General features: G+C 38.0%; 1 protein-coding gene across 1 annotated transcript; it reads left to right on the plus strand.

Moving 5' to 3' along the window:
• The first annotated feature begins 7,349 nt into the window (after window positions 1-7,349).
• On the plus strand, window positions 7,350-13,316 carry irx1a (iroquois homeobox 1a). Its single transcript, XM_015010138.2, has 4 exons — window positions 7,350-9,309; window positions 10,421-11,525; window positions 11,840-11,900; window positions 12,750-13,316. The coding sequence occupies exons 1-4, from the start codon at window positions 9,067-9,069 to the stop codon at window positions 12,823-12,825; spliced, it is 1,485 nt and encodes a 494-aa protein (XP_014865624.1). The 5' UTR covers window positions 7,350-9,066; the 3' UTR covers window positions 12,826-13,316.
• Window positions 13,317-16,143: the final 2,827 nt, after the last annotated feature.

Raw genomic sequence — 16,143 nt, forward strand, 5'->3', positions numbered from 1 at the left:
AAGAAGTTCAACAAGTAAACTTGTTCTTTTACCATACAGTATTGTGTGGTAAAAAACAAACAAACAAACGAACAAAAAAAAACAACAATGTTACACCAGTACAGTTGATCTTGGTTTACTTGTTGATTTAAGTGGGCCTCTTACGACCTGCAAATATGTTATCTGTAGCCTGGGAGCTTTCTAGTTTCTTCTGAGGCTTATATTAATGTTTGGAATGGTTGTGAAAACAAAGAAAAATAAGATTCTCTGCAATTTAGCCTATCAGCACCTTCCTCTCACCACATCACTGTGTCTTTAAAACACATTACAACCAAAAAAGAGTGTGACAGATTCCTGCCTTCATCTGTGACCCGACGACACAGCAGGTCAAAGGGTGTGTACAATGCTTGCGCTTTTCAAAAACTAAAACCAGCACCACAAAAAAACCCCAAAAAAACTTAATTTCAGATTGTATTATCCAATGCTGCCCAAACAACATCTGTCTGGAAAACTTCTCCAAATTAAGATCTGAAATGTGTTACCTGAGCATATATTCAGCTCCTGTTACTCTTACACCAGAAAATAAAATCCAGTGCAACCAATGTAGTTTTCTCTTATGCATCATAAAAGAAAGAAAGTTTACTGTTATGCGCTCTACAAATATTACATCAATTTTACTACAACTAACTTGATTTGTGATTCTGCTGAGTAGGTGCATGACTGCAATCTTCCATCTTTCCAGTAGCTGAATATCTCCAGGATCTGCAGCAGCCTCCTCTCAGCCTGGACACAACCTCTTTCTGTCTCTCCCCTCCAGCAGAAGGTTCCGGTCCATCAGGACCAGCATGTCACACTACCACACAGCAGTCAGGTCGGGCGAACACGAACCCAGCTCCTACCCAGTGAATTACCCTCCCCGCCACATGCACACATACCTTCAGTTTTACATATTCCTCCCACATCATACTTTTTAAATGTAATGGTAATTTATGTTTTTTTGAAATTGTGTGTAAGATTACTTTGCTTGTGCTTTGTGTTTGACCTTTGCTGCGTTTGCAAGACAAATCCCTAGAACTGTAAGTGCTCTTCACTGCTCCTGGCAACAGTCATTTCTGATTCTGATACTGTAAAGTGTGATCAATTTAACCTTGAAAACAGTACATTTCAAATGTATCAATTCCTGTTATGTGTTTATTTTGTAGTTAAGTTAAAACTGCAAATTCATTGTATATGTATTTTTTGTGATCCAAACTAATAGATGGAATTTTCATAGTAAAATAAAATCTAAAAAAAAAAAAAAAAAAGTGTGTGACATCCCAGATTAAAATTCAGTCCAACAAAATCCAGGGTTTTGTCACAAGTCATGATTGTGAAACATTTTCTCCACACCCCATAAACAAGACACGTTTCCTACAACAAACTGCGGATAAAATATTTATGTCTCCACTCAGCAACTACAGCACATACATAGGCAGCTTTTTATTTTTTTTTCCAATTCCTTTCTAGTATTTTAGAGTGGTGTTTACAACCAATTAAACTCTCCAGGAAGTTAAACCCCACCACAACTTAACCAGAGTCAGTCTGATCATTGATCAAGGTGACGGAAGTGCTGGTGAGAGTTGGAGGCCGAGGCGTCCTGGGGAGCGTGTCCAGCAACATAAAAACAGCAGGTTTTTATGTTGCTGGCACAATAGTTAGAACAAAGATACACCAAATCGAAAAGCAGCACAACACGATAGCACATGAAAAGAACACTCTCATTAAAATTCCATTTGTCATGCTGTCTGTTGATCATTTTATCTCCAAGTCTTTACTTCACACCATTATCAAAGGGTGTAATTTCAAAAGAATACTTCAGTGTAAAAAGTATTTTTTTTTCTTCCTCTCCATAGGGCCGTTCCTTAAAATTCAATTAACTCTCTTCATAAATAAATGTGGGAATTGTATCATCTGAAAGCAGATTTGCATGCTCCCATTTACTTCTTTGCCATTTCTGAAGCAGCAAATCAACATCTGAAATGGGAGAGAAACTCTTATGAATATTTTTTGGAGCTTTCAAGCCAATCTCTTGAGTCTTATGCGTTCAGATTTAGCATAAAATTATAGGTGGGACAAAACGAGTTATCACTGCTGTCTTTGTCCAAAGTCCTTTTTTTTTTTTTTGTACTTCTCACACATGTATTGAGCTTAGCATACTGAAAAGTGCAGATATGCACGTCGAGTACACTCGAAGTCTGTGGCTTATGCTGCCTGCTGGCTGACTAGAATTTGATTTATTATTCATGGAGAAGCTAAATACCCAGTAATGGAATTAGTTTGTGAATTGCCAAATTGGTTAATTTGCTTATATGCAGTTTTTTGCTGTGGTGATCAAATGTCTGCTGACTTGTGCATTCCGTGCAAATCCAGATGCAACTGGTTTTAAGATGGAAGCGTCCTATGATAGGTGAAATAAATACGAACTTCTGTAATTAAAAAAAGGTTAGAATTTATTCGTCTGGAAAGCGACTGAAGCCGTCCTTGAGGTGTCTAACGGTAGTTACGTACAGCTGTGCTTCTAATTCCATTTGTCCTATAAACATACTTTCATGATTATACAAATGCTAATCCTCTTAGGTGAGCAGAGCAGTAAAACAGCAGTTAAAACCATTTAAAGGCAACTAAAAGCTATATCCTCCTCCTCCTCCTCTCCCTCTCGCTGCATCCCTCAGTGTTTCTGTCTTCTTGGCTAGCTATAGCTATTCATTAGCTCCAGCCCCTATGGCAATGAGAGTCTTTAACCTCCATTAGATCTAATGTTGATATGTTTCCCCAGCAAAGAGCCAAAACAATTAACACCCCTTCTCACATTTCTTTCCCCTCGGCCCTTAACCACATCAGAATCTGGGCCCACCCGTTCATTACCCACCCTCGAGAAAGCCCCTGGGAGGAGGGAAGTCGGATCCTCGGCTGTTGTCTTTTGTATGGTATGCAGTTTGAAACCAGAAGCAGTTGAAACAAACTTGTCAACAACAGTAATTCAGTGCACAACATTGCAGCAGTGTGATGGTAACGGTTTTCACTTTCTTCTAAGCAACGCATCTCGACAGTTTGAAGTATTACTTATTTTTGCCTGCTGTAACAACAAATCAGTAATTAAAAGAATCACTTTGAACCAAGTAAAAAGGGTGTGTGTGTGGGGGGGGGGGGGGTGTGCGTGTGCGTGTGTGTGTGTGTGTGTGTGTTTGTGTAGTGGATGGGAGGAGTTAATTACATAAATCATGTGACAAGCCTGCACATTTTCATACTGAAAAGACAGCAATAATAAAACAGGGCCTGGATTTAGTTATTTTGAAAGTCATAAGTTAATCTTGAGTTTTGAGTCAGGTCCCACGTCAGGATATACATTATTGGTCTAAAACCAATAATGTCAATGTCCCTTTTCTTAAACTTTGAATTGCAATCCTTAACCAAATACCCCAATATTATTAGTTTCCAAAAATTTTAAAGGTGAGTATATGGTTGTATTTATTCAGCAGAACAAACGTTGAACTGAACTTCAAACCCTTGCTGATGCTGCAGTTTCTGTCCTAAATGTGAGCTCATTACAAAATGTAATGTTTTAAATGTTTTTTATTTTTATTTTTTGTAGTATTTTATCTATGTTTTATTAAAAATTGTCAAAGTACATTCTCTGTATGGCTGTTACTTTCAGTGAGACTACTTATGGACACTGAAACGTTTTTTATTTGAACTGCCTAAACATGTAACAAGCTAGTTTCAGGAGCATAAACCTGATTTTTGTTGAAGAATTGACGACAGAGTTGATGAATCAGATAAGTTACATATTTAGGGTCTAACTACATTTCTTTTTGCAGAACTGCATAAAATGATTGGTAAACCAGAAGTGAAGGAAATACCACATCACGTATTCTATATTCACCTCATTCAACCTTCAGTGGGTTCTGCCAGCACTTTGGCTTTTGGTCTAAAAGAATGACCTAAAGAGTGAGAGCAAACATGCCCACTGCAGGTCTATTTTATTACAGGAACAGTCAACATCCAAGAGTCAGTTGTTGAGCTTTCGAATGCATTTATAGTGAATAACTTCAGAAATTAATATATTCAAAATTTTTGATCCACTATATTCATTACATTGCATACATACAAGATTTATTTCTCTGACAATACAGCATATAAACTATTTATTTGGCAAAAACATTTTGTTTCTTAAAAAAAAATGGCTGCATGTTCTTACTTAAACATATTTATTTAAACTTGCTCAGCAATTATAGTGATGATGTCCTATTTTGGACAAACTCATTACAGATCCAAAATCATTCATATTTAACACTATAAATCAATTCATAGGCTCGTATCTGAAGAACTGTGTAGCAGAAACTCAACTCCTGGAAATCTTATGGCAAGTATTGGAGGTCAGAAAAAAATTCTGTTGCAAAACTGATTAACACCATCCAACTATTTAGGTATTAAGTGCAAAACATCTTGCCCTTTTTGGACACAGAGTAGGGCTCTTTTATTATCCAGGAAATTCCTAATTTCCTTACCTATAGGTGTGGTGGAGTGGTATATGTATCGAATATCTCACAGTAACACCAGTGGTCCTTTAACTCACAGCAGAATAGCTCAGTTGCTCTCATGCAGTTCAGCGAGTACAAGAGGACCAATGTGTGTGAATGCCAGTATGTTCTCGAGAGAGATAACATAGAAAGAGGTTGAGATGATCCATGAATATTATTGATATTCATCTAATCTCTTCCCCTACAGAGGAAACAAAAAAAGAAAAGAAGAGTTCTGGTCTCAACACTTAATTTTGATAATCTGCGAAGAAAGGTACAAAAGGAACATTCTACAGATTCTTAACCTTTCTTCAACTTTGGCACTCCCAGAGGCAGGAAAGGAGTATCTTTCACCACAGTTATTAGTTCACAGAGACACCCCTGACCTCTGCAGTGGTAGCCAACTGTCAACATAACCCATGTTATTGTAATGCAGGTTCACTCTCTTTGACTTCTGCTGGTCTACCTGTTGGCCAGGATCCTGCATACCTGAGCTTGTATGTATACTGCAGATTTTAATTAAACTACACCCAGCTACACTGTCATGACCCCTACCGCCGTTAAAAAAAAAAAAAAAAAAAAAAAATTCTATAGAACAGAGACCCTGTATGTTAAAAGACCATGAAATATTACAAGGAACCTTGAGCAAATTGCTACTGTTGTCGTTATAATGAAACTATTATGTCTTGGCTGTAAAGCAATTATTATCTTCACATATTTATGATGCTTGATGAATTCCACTACACTTTTAAAGATACTATCCATTGTTTTGTTTTTTGTTGTTGTTGTTTTTGTCTTTTCAAAAATAGATGTAGTTGGAAAATACAGCTTGAAAATGGATTTCAACAGCAGGATTTCACAAAATGAAAAGGTTTTTAAAGAAACATGCTAAAGAAGGAAAGGTAGCAATTCTTCTTTGTGTGTCTTTCACTTGACATCACAGAGGAAGCCTGACTGATCAGATGCCTATTTCCCCCAAAACCAATAGGGGGCCCCCAGCACTCGACTTTTCTGAACGCTTACATTATTTATAAAGTATTGGCCTACCTTTAAATATGCTCCGATAACTCTGGATTCTAAGTGGTTTCATTTTTATATGAAAAGTTATTTTGTGTTAAAACTAAATGTACTGCTATTGATATTCATCTAAAAGAAGTAGATGACTAAAAAAAACTAATAAGTAGTAGTACTTCCTAGTATGTTGTCATATTTTATGAATATTGTCACACATTACTAATATTTGCAAACCAAACTCAGCAATTACAAGCCACTGAATAAATGTGCTGTCTCTACCAAGTCTGTTCTGAAAAACTGTACTTTGGACACAACTGCCAGCTCAAATTAACCCAATCCTGCCAATTTATTTAAACCCCTTGCCTTCCAACTGTATGTTATCTTATCAGGTTTGATTGAATAAAACTGCAGTCATTGTTAGAATTGGTACATTGTTAATAAACAGGTTGTGTTAAATGCACACTGCACAACAAATCAAAGACTGACAATATTAAACAGAGGTCAGTGGTGCTGTGACTGGTGGTTGATTGGTGGTTTAAGTTGGAAAATTCTGCTCAAGGCCCCACGCAGTCTTCTACCGTCACTGTTACAGTATGATTGTTTATTGTGCATTTTCAACCAAGGCAACTCGGATAAAGAAATATAAAATGTCATTAAAAAATGTGAGAGCAGAATTTTAATGCGGAACACACACGTTTTTTTTAAATTATATATCTATATAAACACTTATCCACTACCTGGGTGATATTACAATGTGGCTATTAGGGCATAGCGGCTTATGAAGAGCCTCCTGTAGATTAACATGATAAAACTATCTGATAAGAAAACCTCAGGGATTTTATTTCTTTTCCTTTTTTTTATCTTGATTTCTTTTCTCTTTTTTTAAACAAGAGGAGGAGAGGATTCAATAATCGCTGAAACTGCGTGCACGGGAGAGCACGTGTACGCGCACGTTGGAAGCAGAGACAGCGGAGATGCAGACGGTGAGGGTCCATCTGTCCCAAGGCTCTGTACGCGATGTGGATGGATTTGATTTTTATTCTTCTTCTTAACAGTATTTTTTTTTTCCTTTTCTTTTTTTTTTGGACTGAGTGAAAATTAGACAAAGTTTCTGAACCGTTTCTTTCTTTCTGGGTCGGTTTGAATAAAAGTTGGAAACTTAGCAAGTATTTTGGTCTGGCTCGTGTCAATATTTACACAACCCTATTTATTAATTTTCCATAAAATGATTTTCGTTTACAAATGTGTATTATCAACAATCATAATAATATTAGCAGTACTATTGTGATCATCTATTTCTTCCTTTTTTTAATAATTTCTGTTCAATTTCCGTTTAGAGATAATTCTAGTCTCCTCACTTCCTCCCACCTCAGCCATCATATTCAGCCCCCCCGCCGCCCCTCCCGCACATATTTCCAGCGGGTTATCACTATTGCCATTCCTCCCCTTCCTTTCTTGATGTGCTACCCAGATTACCATCAGTGCCCCTCAGATATTTTTTAACAGATCTTCGGCGCTCGGCAATATCCACTTGGAGCCATCTGGTGCTGATCAGAATCTGACTGACTTCTCGGGCTTCAGTCGTTAAAGGCATTAAATCTAGATGTACAGAACAGCGCCTTTGACTCGGGAGGTGGGTGATAGGAGAATCGAATCATATATATATATATATATATATATATATATATATATATATATATATATATATATATCATATATATATCATATATATATATATATATATATATATATATATATATATATATATATATATATATATATATATATATATATATATATATATATATATATATGAGTAGGACAGTTATAACAGTGTGAAGACTCTTCCCACCCCTGTGCATGTGTGTGCGCCACACGACTCTGGTTGTGAAAGGAGTGGACAGCAAAGCAGAGGTTTCCGTTTTTAAGAGGTGGAAATTGGATAAGCAGTTGAAAAAGAGGTGACCAAAGCTGAAGATCGGATTTTATTTTCTTTTTTTAGCTCAGAGTATTTTTTTTTTTAAACTAGTAATTGAAAAAAAAAATACAAGCATGGCAAGCTGTTGTAAATACATCATCTTTGGGTCTGATTTTAAATTAAATCAGACACCAACAATGTTATTGTGCGCACTAGAAGCCTCGCAAAAAAAAAAAAAAAACAAGGGGGAAATCATCCCATCGCTGTTTGCCTTGTCTCTGGCTTGTCCACATTCCTTTTCACACAAAGCTGGAAAACGTGAAGTGGCTCTGTTGTTACAAAGGACAACAACAATCTGGTCTGAGTCCACACACAGGGGAGGAGAGAGAGAAAAAGAAAAAAAAAGTTCAGCGGGGATGGAGGGGGTGGGGGGGTGCAGAGGATTTGGATGATTAAAGCTTTATGAGCAAATCAAAGGACAAAACAGGAGTCAATAAAAGCATTTATAATTAATTGAGAAATTTGCATGGCTGTTTCTGGTTTGGGTTATTTGTCAAAACTTTATATTTTTGCTCAATAATTTGCTTATTTTTATGTATTTTGAATGCAGCATTTGGGGGGGGGGGGAACTCGCAACAAGCGAAAAAGAATGAAATGGGAAAAATCGAGACGACTTTAAACCCAAAAAGTATTTTTTTTTTTTTTTTTTTTTTTTTGAGAAAATTTGTCAGAAGAATTAGATAAAGGCATCGTGAGTCCGCATTACCGAGCACTAATTCCTCTGTGGAGCAGCTTTCCCCTCTTTAATTACAATTTAAATCTATTCAAAGTAAGTTCCTTCTTCTGACGGGTTTACTTCCCCCTGTGTCGGACAGCTGTAAAATCGTGTAGACAGGTTGTCATACAACAATCAAAGCCTTCGGTGAATGGACTCTAATGCTTGAACATTTAACATACAATAAGTCCAAACACGAAGAGATAGTGTGTGTGTGAGAGAGAGACACACACACACAGACAGAGAGAGAGGGAGAAACAGAGAGAGAGAGAGAGAGAGAGAGAGAGAGAGAGAGAGAGAAGAGGGAGGCCCCAGCCAATGTGCTCCACTCTATATTCACATTATCCACATTGCTCCAAACGAGGAGGAGCTTGCGGGCTCAAGTAGGGGATGCCAATCAAAGCATCAACTTCAAATTGTATCTGAGAGATCAGCCTGGAAGACCTCAGGGCCAGGCGCGTCAGTCGGAGCGCAATTGTTGATCAGATCACATCCAGCGGACTCTGCAACGAGAGAGAGAGAGAGAGAGAGAGAGAAAAAAAGAAAGCGAGGAAGCAGAGATTTAAGAGTGGCTTGCTCTGACTACTCACCTCTGCGTGTTTGTCGAGTCGAGTTTCTGGCTTAAAACACTTTACACTTTGCTTCTACTGGCTCTTTGGTTTTTGGTGGCGTATCCATCGATCTTGTACACTTTGTTGCGCACAGATTTGTTGTTTTCTTTTTCGCTTTTTTTTTTTTTTTTTTTTTTTTTTTTTTTACTTTTTGTTTTGGCCGGGGAAGCTGTGCAACAAAAAATATATATATACATCTGGCGGTTGGAGATGTCTTTCCCGCAGTTAGGCTATCCGCAGTATCTAAGTGCCTCCCAGGCTGTATACGGGAGCGAAAGACCGGGAGTGCTTACGCCTTCATCCCGAGGAGGGACCACGGAAATCGGTGGAAGTCCGTCCGCCACGGCGGCGGCCGTCACGTCGGTGCTGGGCATGTATGCAAACCCGTACGCACACAACTACAGCGCGTTTTTACCTTACACCAGCGCGGATCTGGCTCTCTTCTCACAAATGGTAAGAATCAATTGTTTGCTTTTGTATCGAGCACAAATGTTTCCAAATTAAAGCAAAATTATGTCCTCTGTACCATCGTTACTTGTGTTTTTAGACGCTGCAAAGGAAATTGAAAAAAAAAAAAATAGTGCGGAAAGAGAATCAGGGTGCAATTTATGATGAAAAGCAAATGAATGAAAGTAGGAGTGTAAAAAAAATCCAGATAACATTTTGGGTGTATCTTGTAAAAGAAAAAAAAAAAGTTTTAAAAAGTTTCCAACTCTTCTGTTTTGGTCAGATGACTGTTGACCAAAGTTAGAAATGTGTGTTCCGAAATTCAAAATCTAGAAGATTAAATATGCTAAATGTTTTTGTTTTTTTTTTTTGTTTTTTTTTCCAAGTGATCCCAGAATTCCACTTAGATTTTAACTTATCTCAGAGCTGTCAGTTTGTTACGTCTCATAAGGCAGCAAGCGATAATAGGTCATTTGCAGAGTGTTAATGTGCTGGTTAATGAATGCATTATAGGCCCAAACGCACAGAGTGCTGCAGCTAAAAGAATCGCCACTTGTCAAAAAGTACAATGAAAACAACTGCATGAATCCATTGAAAAGTTTCAGAGAAAGAAGAAAAAAAACCCTCACACCAGGTAAATTTAGACTTTCAAAAGTTTAACCGTGACACGATGAGAAAACTTAACTCAGAACTTCGAACTTATTTCGTCTTAAGAAAGAGGTCTTGTGCACTCTTGCATAAAAGCTGTCAACTATCTTGGTAAACTTTATTTCCCTTGGAAACACTTGATACCCCATCTTGGAAGATGCATGAAAGACATTTTTTAGTAAAAGAAAAAGTCTTTGAAAGACCAGTTGTGCAGACGCGAGGGCTGTAGCATGTGGCAGGCTGCAAGTTGAGAAGGTTATTTGTGGAAAGCTCTGCGTCAGGTGCAATTGGAACTCTTTGATTTTTTTTTTTTCGGTTTTTTTCATAGAGGCCATTTTCATTCGAATACATGCAAGAGGGGGAGGGGTTAATCGAATCTAAATGCACTCTAAAGTTATCCAAAATGACGATGATGCCGACAATTCATCCCTGATTTTTATTCTCTTTTTCCCCCCTCTCTCTTTTTAAGGGGTCTCAGTATGAGCTCAAGGACAGTCCTGGCGTTCACCCCGCTACTTTCGCGGCCCACACGTCTCCAGCCTTTTACCCATACGGCCAGTTCCAGTATGGCGACCCGGCGAGGCCCAAGAACGCCACCAGGGAGAGTACCAGCACCCTGAAAGCTTGGCTCAATGAGCACAGGAAGAACCCGTACCCAACGAAAGGCGAGAAGATCATGCTGGCCATCATCACCAAGATGACACTGACGCAGGTCTCCACCTGGTTCGCCAATGCCAGGAGGAGGCTCAAGAAGGAGAACAAGGTGACCTGGGGGAACAGGAGCAAGGAGGACGGCGAAGACGGGAACTTGTTCGGCAGCGGAGACGAGGCAGAGAAGAACGAAGACGAGGAGGAGATCGATTTGGAGAGCATAGATATAGACAAAATCGACGAGAACGACGGGGATCAGAGCAATGAGGACGATGACGATAAGTCCACGGAGGGAAGCAGGGAGCACAGGGGCAGCCTGGGCGCGCCCGGAGACTTGGACAGCTTGGAGAAAAGACGGGCCTTCGCCCTACAGGCCCACGAGGCCTTTGAGAAATCCAAGAGCGTGATGTCGGTTCACGCAGGGGGCAAGGAGAACTCAGACGGCAACAACAACACTACACGAGTTCTGTCCCCTGACAGACCTGGGAGTTTCCCCCTTCCCTCTAACAATAAACCCAAAATTTGGTCTCTGGCAGAGACCGCTACCAGCCCCGACAGCTCGTCTCAGAAACCTTCCTCCCCTTGTGCGCCAGGGGCCAACAGTAATCATCCATCAGCGCCACACCAGATTCAAACCCACCCGGCCTTCCTCCCCAGTCATGGACTGTACACTTGCCAGATTGGAAAGTTCCACAACTGGACGAACGGGGCCTTCCTGGGCCAGAACTCCCTGCTGAATGTCAGATCTTTTCTGGGAGTAAACCAGCACCATCACCACCACCACCACAGCAGCAGCAGCCATCCTCTCTCGGCCCAGCAGCAACAGCAGCCGACATCGGTGGTGGTGTCGCCGGTTGCAGCCTCAGCAGCGCTCAGCAATGACAGCAAGGCCCCAGCAGACACCCACAGTCCCAAACACATAGGTAGGACGGCAGAGAACTAAGCATTAAGAGTTCAGAGTTAAGCATGTTTGCTCGTGTCTTTATCTTAATGCACGCAGCTGTTTGTTTATTTGTTTTGTTTTTTTTTTGTTTGTTTTTTTTTCAAGAGGCCCACGATTGTAATATCAAAGCTCTGCGCAAGCTCTGATGCAAACATCAGTTTGCACAGACACACTTATTTTACTCAACCCTTTCCTTTAGTGTATAAAGTTAAACGAACTCTAAATTGTTGAAAAAAATGAACAAAAGTTTACAATTTATTTTAACGACTTGTGTGTTTTTTTTTACCCTTGTAGAGCACGAAAGATCCGATTCACCTCCAACACTCAAGTCGTCATTTCGTCCTATTCAAGACAGGTGAGACAGCTTTGCTTCTTTGTTGTCACTATGGAGTATTTCATATCCGACTTCCAAATTATAAAATTATTGCATTTGCTTTAGAGGAGAGTATTGCATTAGATGTTGACAGCACTTATTGTAAAAAAAATAATTAGAATTTAAATATGAAATTAATTAGAATAATTCACTAAACGTGCAACTAATATATATATGGTATTGACGTGTTTATATTAGAAAAGATGTCCAGTATGTGTTTTAAATTAGTTTTTTTTTATTTCCCTCCTTTAAAAAAAATACACATTTTCTTAATTACAGTTTTTTTTTTTTTTTTTTTGCTCCCTTCAAAGTAAGGTGATAACAGCGAAAGAAAGCACAGATAAAATAAAAAAAAAGCAGTTTGCTTTAAGGGTGACAGGGGTCTTGACTTTCATCCCACACCCCCTTTAATTCCTCCCCTCTGGGGAGAGTGTGGCTACTTATCAAGCCACCGAGTAAAACGGGCTCTGTCTGGGCTGTGTGCTTTCCCTAAAGACCCCTGGGAGGCCCCGAGCCCAGGGGAGGAAGAAAAAGGGGAAAAAAAGTAGTTTACCACTGTTTCAAGTTTTCACAGTGCAATGAATTGTAAATATTTTTTTTCACTTTATTCCTCCAAATTATATATTAAAACGTAGATTTTAGTTAGTTTTTAATAATTATTTTTTTTCCCAGGGAAAAAAAAAACTAAACAGCGAGGAATTAGAATATGCAGGCTGGATCCCTGTTCCCTAATCAAAACCTTTCAGGCAGACACTTGAGACGCATATTGAAACCCGCTGTCCAAACACGGCGGGGGTATTTATCTGCCTCTCTGTATTATTCTTTATCCAGATCCTCTCTGCCTTCCAGCGCCAGGAGTCCCCAAGACGCCACGCAACGGGTCCTCACTGCTCTCTCGTCGGCTTGATCAAGACATTTGATTTTTCTTTCCCGTGCTTGGGAAAAAAAAAGAAAGACGAGAAAAATGAAAAGAAAAAAAAAACATGGAAAAGAGACTTTAAGCTCAGCAAAAGGACAAGAAATACAAAAAAAATGCAGTGTAGCATTTGAGTCGGTACAGAACAAATGGCGTAATTTGGTAATATCCTGTGGATGGATGGATTACTTCCTCTATTGTTGTGTAGCCTATACTCGCGCCTATAATGTTACTCTCTTCCACTTTACCCAGACCTGCTGGGACATTTTGGTAGGCTTTTTACTTCATTATTCTTATTATTAATTATTATTATTATATTATTATTATTATTATAATTATTTGTCTCTATCCTGTGTTTTTGGTGTCTTTTGTTTAATGTAAATACCAAGTGATTTAAATTTGTAAATAGGAAACATTGAAGGAATTTGTCCAGATCGTATATTTTGCTTAATAAACTAATTGAAATTTTAGAGAAAATCCAAGATTTTTTATCTTACTTTTTGTTTATTATTATTATTATTATTATTATTATTATTATTATTATTATTATTATTATTATTATTATTATTATTATTATTATTATTATTATTATATTTTATAGTAGAAGAAGAAAAAACGCGTATGAAAAACAAAACAAAAACAAACAAACAAAAAAATCAAAAACACGGTGTGAACGAAAGAAAAAAAATGGCATTGGCAGACCGCAGGCAAGCAAGCTTAATTTTATTCAAGTTTGGAAGGAAAGCAGCGTGGATGCATTGAGGTGCTAATAAGTGTCCAGATGGTTGCTGGTGACAGAAAATGGACAGGAGCAGCTGGGAACGTCATTAAGTAATAATATGGGAACGCCCAGTCCAAACAAAATCAAATGGTTAAAATCTAATCTGTCAGAGGGAGAAGTCGATTCGAAGATAAATTATTAATATTTTCTCTTTTTCGGGGGGGAGACACGGAGGGAGGGAGGAGGAGACGGCTGACATATAGTAGGGGCCTTGCTGTTTTGTGGGCCACTGTCTGTTCCGAGGCTGATAATAATCATTAGCTTATAAAAGCAGGCTTTTTTCCCCCCCGCGCCTTCTGTGTGTAACTAAAAGCACATATTGATTTGGCGCAGATGAAAGCGCAATGGTTGGCTCTAATTGGAAAATGCGTCCAGCAGGGCTTTTTTTTTTTCGTTTGTTTGCGAAACAATTCGTTCTAGTTTTAATTGCGCACGTTAAAAACATAAAATTATAATTCAAAATTTAAATCAGTAGTTTCAGTTTTTTTTTTTTTTTTTTTTTTACTTGGCTATTATATTCAGACCATCTTAAACGTGATTACATTTTCTTCAATTGCGCTGAGAACTAACATACACCGCTAAATAAAAAAAAAATGTTTTACCTGCAAGACTATTAATTAAATAAATCTGAACAGTTTTATAAATAATAAGCTGTAAAGTCGTTTGTTCCAGAGAATTTATGTGTGGAGGAGTCTGAACCTGTAGAGCTTATGCGGATCCGTTTTGCTATATCACAGCGACCTCTATAGGCGAGCGAGAGACAGATCGGAACTGAAGTCGGATTCAACGTTAAAGTGCACATTTAAACAATTAAACAAAATGTACACAAATATTAGTCTCCTATGAGACAGTTACACATAAATTACGTGCCAAAAAATAGTAAGTATGTGTAGTTAAATCATAACACTGGTTTCGTCAGACAAAAAGAAGAAGAAGAAAAAAGATGGTTATTTTCTCTTGAGGGCAATGAATCATTTAAAGTTTATTACATGGAATGTTGTTAGAATATACTCTGTATTTACTCAAATGAAGTTATGGGAGTAATTTGCATTAATTAAAGTGATTATATATATATATATATATATATATATATATATATATATATATATATATATATATATATATATATATATATATATATATATATATATATATATATATGGTAAATGTTTATCAGAGTGCGTCAAAGTGACAGAGAAAGACGTTCATGTGCATAAATCTGTTACTTAAATGACCGTTCTTAGCAGCGGAGGTCCATGACGAAACATTAACCAAAGGTCATTAAACTGGTTTGTTCTGTTGAATAGGCACGGCCTGCTTCAGCACAACTATAGACACAACTTCACAACCGATATTATTGTGCCATTCTATCTTTCTAGACATTTTTTCTTCCCCCCTCCAGCCTTGTGCTTTAAATCAACGTGTCAAAATGTTTAAAAATGGCCAGCAAACATTAATGTAAAACCATGTAAATTTCATCCTACAAAACGATGATCACTACAGTATGACGGTGAAAGCAGGTGTATGATATTCCCCAGCCCCCGACCCCCACCCGCTCATTCACACATGACACCCCCCCCCCCTCCCACCCCTCACTGCTTGGCTTTTGAGGGGGTCGGAGGGGGGTTGGAGGGTGGCTAAAATTAAATAACCTCTCCGTGTCCCATTTATTCCTTTTGTACCGAAACAGCGTGATGTTGGGTGGGGGGTGGGGGGTGGGGGCAAAGGCGGTAGCTGCAGGCCATCATATTGTGTTTCCGTAATAAAAACAAAATTATTCATTTAGTAAGTGGATATACCGCGGATTGTCTAATGGCTAATGAGCGCAGTTGAGTCTGATAATTAGGCTGTCACTTTCAGCCATTTCTATCCCCGGATGCTCTGGGCCTCGACGCAGGGTGGGGGAGTGTTATGAAAATATGTGTGTGTGTAGGGGGGGGGGATGCAAATGAATTAATTAAAAGTAAATATATAGATGAAGAACGGAGAGAATCGGGATTACACATAGACACAACAGAGTCTGATGTTGAAACGATACACTTTTTAAGTAACTTCTGTTACGGTGAAAATAAAATCCTCCTGTTTTAGATGTCTTCACTAAGAGATACTTTTATCTGTATTTGTCTGTTTTTAATAAGGCCATTAAAATATCAACTATATAACTACATTTCGAAGAAGAATTTTTTTTTTTAAACTTAAGGCTTTATTCAGATTAAATAACTTTTATTAATTTGTAAATAGCATAAGAAAAACAATTTTCAACAGTAGGTGGAAATGTTAGCTATGTCGCAAAATTAAATAAAATCAAGTTAAAAACGGACAAATTTAATTATTCACAGCTTTTGAATAGGGATAGGAGAAAATCATATTGTTTATCTTTACTGGACTTTTTGTAACAAACAATATGATTGATATTTATCTGTTAAAAGTATTTCTACACAACTGGTTTCAAAATTTCAATGAATGCTTATGTGAAAAGCTTAATTAGAAGCAAACAAAAGTTTAAAAATACAATTGGCTTACTAAAA

Source organism: Poecilia mexicana, unplaced genomic scaffold, assembly GCF_051168715.1.
Source record: "Poecilia mexicana isolate PSO_F unplaced genomic scaffold, ASM5116871v1 scaffold_16, whole genome shotgun sequence".
Lineage (NCBI taxonomy): Eukaryota > Metazoa > Chordata > Actinopteri > Cyprinodontiformes > Poeciliidae > Poecilia > Poecilia mexicana.